General features: G+C 38.7%; 1 protein-coding gene across 1 annotated transcript; it reads left to right on the plus strand.

Annotated features, from left to right (window-relative positions):
- Window positions 1–2142: 2142 nt before the first annotated feature.
- On the plus strand, window positions 2143–2769 carry LOC306865016 (uncharacterized protein; the record flags this gene model as incomplete). The annotated part of the gene is made up of 1 exon (XM_079409344.1): window positions 2143–2769. The coding sequence occupies one exon, from the start codon at window positions 2143–2145 to the stop codon at window positions 2767–2769; it is 627 nt and encodes a 208-aa protein (XP_079265470.1).
- Between the last annotated feature and the right edge of the window lie 3313 nt (window positions 2770–6082).

A 6082-nucleotide genomic window follows, 5' to 3' on the forward strand; every position in this document is an offset into this window, starting at 1 on the left:
GGTTCAAGAGCTTCGACGACCGATTCCAAGCCGAGACGCACTGCGTGGAGCTGGCCGATGGCACAAGGTGCAAGGGGGTCGCGGAGTGCAGAGGTGTGTCTGGTCGACAGCAGGGGGCGGCACCTCAGTGCCACACTGAAGCAGGCGCTGTACATCCCCTCCTATCCCCAAGACATCTTCTCCGTGAGAGCTGCAACTTCCAGCGGCGCAACAGTGATCTTCAAGGAGGGTGAAGACGTCCTGCAGTATAAAGACGGTACACGTTTTCTTATTCATGAACATAACAGGCTGTTCTATTTGCCTACTGTGCCAGTGAACAATGACTGTGATGATCAATGTATGAGTTGCCATGATATTCAGAAGTGGCATGAGATTTTGGGACACTGCAATTTTAATGATGTTCAGAAGTTAGAGAATGTTGTGGATGGTATGTCAATCAAGGGTAAAGTACCCAAGTCTATGCAATGTGATGTGTGTGTCCAAGGTAAATTCACCCAGAGTAGGAATAGAAAGCCTGATGTGAGAGCCAAGTTAGCTCTAGAGTTGATACACACTGACTTGGCAGGCCCCATTGACCCAAAGTCCAGAGAAGGGTATAGGTACGCACTTTCCTTCACTGATGACCACTCAAGTGCAGTGTTTGTACTTTTTGAAGCACAAAAGTGACACAGTGGACGCCACAGAGAGGTTCCTAGCTGACACAGCTCCATATGGGAATGTTACATGTATCAGGTCTGATAATGGTGCGGAGTTTACTGGACAGGGTTATCAAGTATTACTTCGCAGGAACAAAATCAGACATGAGACATCAGCACCATACTCACCACACCAGAATGGCACTGCTGAGCGTAACTGGAGAACCCTTTTTGATATGGCTAGATGTATGCTCTTAGAAAGTCAGTTACCCCAGGAGCTATGGCCGTATGCAGTCCAGACAGCAGCAGTGGTGAGGAATAGATGTTTTAACAACCACACCAAACAGACACCTTACTTTATGCTAACAGGAAGGAAACCCAATATGTCCAGGATGCAGAAGTTTGGTACTGTGTGTTATACCTATAGACAGGACAGGAAGAAGCTAGAATCAAGGTCTGACAAAGGCATCTTCGTTGGGTATGATAAGAACAGTCCAGCCTATATGGTCTACTATCCTGACAGTAGAAAGGTGATGAAACGCAGACTGGTGAGATGTATGTCCAATATTGAGGGACAGGAGACTGATGAATTGTCTGATGACGATGATGTTGGTGTGCGGTTTAGCACAACCAGACCTGACCCTGACAAACCCAAGCAGTGTGACATTCCAGAGACTAGGCTAGGCCCAAGCCAGAAATGTCTACAGTCAACTGAGGTCAAGCCAGAATCGTATTCTCCAGATACCCGGAGTAGAGAGAGGAGATACCCTGGTAGAGAAAGGAGGCCAGATTTCTATGGTGTAGAGAGTGATCAGGTGCAGATCAGCATTGATTATTGCTATAAGATGGTTTCAAATGTACCTCAGACTTTCAGAGAAGCTGTGACTTCATCCAACTCAAAAGAGTGGGTAGATGCAATGGATGAGATGAAATCACTGAGGGATAACACCACATTTACTTTGACCACCCTACATGAAGGCAAGAAAGCAGTGGGGGGGTAGATGGGTGTATGCTATCAAAATCAATACTGATGGATCTGACAAGTATAAGGCCCGCTATGTCGCTAGGGGGTATAGTCAGGAGATGGGTGTAGATTATGGAGAAACCTTTTCTCCTACTGCGGACCTTACCAGTGTGAGAGTGTTAATGCAGAAAGCTGCTCAGGAGAATCTGATCCTCCATCAGATGGATGTTAAAACTGCCTACCTACATGCACCGATTGATTATGAAATTTACATGGAACAGCCAGAGGGGTATGATGTAAAATCTTAGACCTAAGAAAATGGTATGTAAACCGGAGAAATCATTGTATGGGCTAAAACAATCAGGTCGAAACTGGAACAAGATGTTACATGACTATTTGTGTGAAAACATCTTTGTACAAAACCCAGCTGATCATTGTGTTTACAAGAGAGAAACAGAACATGAGAAAGTGATAATATTGATATGGGTTGATGACTTGGTTATTGCTGCCAGTGATGAGAGCGTTTTAAAAACTGTCAAAGAGATGCTTACTGGGAAATTCCAGATGAAAGATTTGGGAAGACTGAAGAATTTTCTAGGTATCACTTTTCACCAGTATGATGGGGGTGTGACTATGTCACAGCAGAGTTATGTTGGCAAACTGCTGGACAGGTTTGACATGCAAGATTGTAAACCCAGGTCGACACCTTGTGAACCAAAGTTGAATTACATCGATGGTGATGAAAAGCTGAGTGACCCCAGGAAATACAGAGAGGCAGTGGGTAGCCTAATCTACCTAACCTCATGCACTAGACCTGATCTGAGTTATGTTGTTAGCAAACTGTCCCAGTATTTCAGTGAGCCAACAGAAGAGCAGTGGACGACTGTAAAGCATGTACTGAAATATCTGAAAGATACAAATGACAAGCTGCTCTGTTACAGGAAATGTGATGAAGGTTTAAGGTTGGTGATTTACAGTGATGCAGATTGGGCAGGTGATGCAAGTGACCGACGTAGCACATCTGGTTATTGTGTTAGCCTATGTAAGAATGGTCCTCTGATTTCTTGGAAGACCAAAAAGCAGCCAACTGTAGCATTATCAACATGTGAGGCTGAGTACATGGCATTAGCTGCCACTATACAAGTGTTTGTACTTGAGACAATTGCTTGAATATCTTGATGATTATCAGTATGGTGTACCTATGATCTATGAAGACAACCAAGGTACAATTGCATTGGCAAAGAATCCTGTTAGCAGACAGCGACGTAAGCATATTGATATTAAATACTATTTTGTGAGATCAACTGTAAACAATGGTGACGTGTTTTTGGAGTATTGCCCAACAGATCAGATGGTTGCTGACCTAATGACTAAACCAGCTACAAAAGTGAAGCTACTTACCTTTTCCACATTCTTGTTTGGGTTATAGCCAAGCTTCAGTTGGTTTCCATGATGTTCTGTTTTTCTTTGTGACTGAATATGAATGATTGTGGATAATGTGTGAGCAAGTGGGGGTGTTAATTGATTGATTGGTTAATGAGTATGCTCCCAATTATTATGGATTTCTCTCAGGTGTGTTTGTCATGTGTCCATGCCATGTGATGTTCTATTTAAGCTGCACCTGTACCAATAAACAATTGACTGCGTGTTCTCACTGCAACCTGTGTGAAGCATGTTTATTCTCTGTCTTAGCCGGTATCTAGTCAAGCTCTGTTTAACAGAGGCTTATTTATTTGAGCTAAAACAGTATTATTGTGAAATAAAATATCCGTATTCGGTTTAAATATATTCTAAAATGTAACTTATTCCATGATGGCAAAGTTGAATTTTCATTATCATTACTCCAGTTGTCACATGATCCTTCAGAAATCATTTTAATATGCTGATTTGCTGCTCAAGACACAATTCTTATTATCCGTGTTGAAAACCCCAAACTTATAAACAAAATATAAGTTTATACAAATGTAGTGCATATATTTATTAATATGCACTACATTTTATATATAATCCATATACAGTATAGTACAGTGTATATATTTTGTATGTCGTTTTAGCAACACTTCTCTCTAGAATTAGTTTTTTTTTTTCTAGCTGTAATTTAAATGAATTTGAATTAGTAAATCTTTAACCAGGTAAAAAAAAAAAAAAAAATACTTTTTAAAATATTTGTTTGTTGTATTACTAAAGATTCATAAAGATGCTTGACTGATTATCTCGACTACAGTTTTCATAATTATATACAGACATCAGAGACTTTTTAATTCAGTGCAAAACTTAAATGTTTGTTTCTTCAAAGTGACTCAAAATGATGAAGCACTTTACAAATGCTTATTGAGAATTGGCCATTGAGAACTTATTCGTGATCAAAATTTTGAAATTTACATGAGTAGGGAAATCACATTTACATAAAAATGGTAATTAATCTGCAATGAAAACTACATAAACTACAAAATCATTCGAATTCTGTCAGATTTACTGAATAGAAACACTTTAGTTAACTCAATTTTGTTGCTTCATACAAGCCTAAATTGCACAATATTGCTGTAGAGTACCTGTTAACTTGAGCACCTAAATACACATGTGCCATTTTCCCATAAGATGTAAAAGAGGCCTTAGAATCTGGTGAACATTCAGCCAGCAATGCAAACCTCAATGCAAGATCACGCACTATGATGCGCATTCTGCATTCTGAAATGCCATTTCACACACAGGTCGCGACACTGTCCTGTTTCAGAGTATTCAATCTCCACTCTCTGGTTGTTTTGGAGAACCGCACATAATGTAAGTCACCCTTAGACAACACATTCATCACATTCATTTCTCCCCTGAGGTTGCCGAGGGGCCGTACAAGATTGATACCTCATCTTCTATGGTAAAAGGTTAGGGAAAGGGTCTGTGCTCAATTATGTAAAATTCAGGCCAACACAAGGCCCGTTCTTACATCAGCCTGTTTCCTGAGCGGTCAATCATATTGGTGACTCAGCTGAAAGGAACGCCAGCATCTGCTGCAGAGCTTATCTGTGCTGCTCAACCGTGTCAGGTTGGCTAGCCACAGAGAGACATGTGGCCGCTCGCTCACTCTTTCAGGCTTTTGCTTTGTATTTTTCCTCTCACTCTTCCCCTCATTCCCTCTCTTAACTTGCATAGGCGATTCTGGACCTTGTTTCAGACCCAGTCTTTCATCCTATCCCCCCTAAAAAATATTTGATTAACTCAGCAGTTAGCTGCTTAAAATCTGTGATTGTGTTTTCTCTCCATGTTTACAGAAGACAGATCGAAACAGACTATAGCTATATACAGTTACTGCTCCAGAAAGATCAAATATCAGGTGAATACCATTATGTATTTCATATTATTTTTCTTTTTCCTTACTTGTTTTTCAGAGATCAAATTATTGTGAGTTTGTTTGGTCATTTCATTTTGTATTTTATTTTATAATTATTATTTTTCTTTTTTTGTGTTCATTTCAGAGATCAGATCAAATGAATGTTTTTTTTTTTTTTGGGGGGGGGGGGGGGGGGGGTTGCAAATTGTTTGTTCGTTCATTCCTTTATTTTATTTTAGTTTAGTTTAGTTTCTCTTTTACCTCTTCAAATTCAGATATCAAATGATTAGCAGTTTGTTTGTTCATCCATGCCATTAAATATGTATTTTATTTTTAATTACTGTTTTTATTTTTTTCCCCTCTTTAATTTCAGAGATTAAATGATTGGCGGTTTGTTTTTGTCCATTCAATTATTGATTCACTCACATATTGGTGTCAGTTATCAGCAATCTAATACATAATTCAACCCTATGTCTGGTGCAAAATCTATCTGACTCCTCTTGCAAAGAACGGAGGTGTAGACAGACAGAAAGAAAGTTTGCTGATGCCATTTACTTTATATGATTGAAGTTATGACAATTTCTAAACCTTTAAGTCGTGCTCCTACATCATATCAGCCACAAAAAAGTGACAGAATGAGTTTTCTATGTCTATATTGAACCATAAGAATTAATTTCATGCTGCAAGACCAAGTGATCATTAGCAGAACTGACTCATCATATCCCTCAAGTCAGCTGGTACTTTTCAAAACACTGCCACAAATAATGCTCATGAATACAGTACAGCAAACTGACACCTTGAGAGGGTGCGTTATCTCTATAATAAATGCATTAAGGGGTAAAAAGGTCTGCTTTGCATTTTTTTTTTTTTTTTACAGTTGTTGGTTAGATTGTATTGCTGAAATCACATTAAAGTTTAAGCTTTTTGTTTAACACAGTCAGTGAGAAAATATTTCTATTTTGCCTCATTAAATCTCATGAAATAAATAAATAAATGTATTAGATTTAAATAACCAACAGTGATTAATCTCATTCTCATGAATATTTTCAGTTACTTTTTAAGATTATTATTTTTTTATATTTTTAAATGAAAATTATTATATTATACATCTAGAGGTAACCTGAAAATTAGCTCAATACCATTAAAAACTATGGTGCT

The sequence above is a fragment of the Barbus barbus genome (assembly GCF_936440315.1).
Source record: "Barbus barbus genome assembly, chromosome: 46".
Taxonomy (NCBI): domain Eukaryota; kingdom Metazoa; phylum Chordata; class Actinopteri; order Cypriniformes; family Cyprinidae; genus Barbus; species Barbus barbus.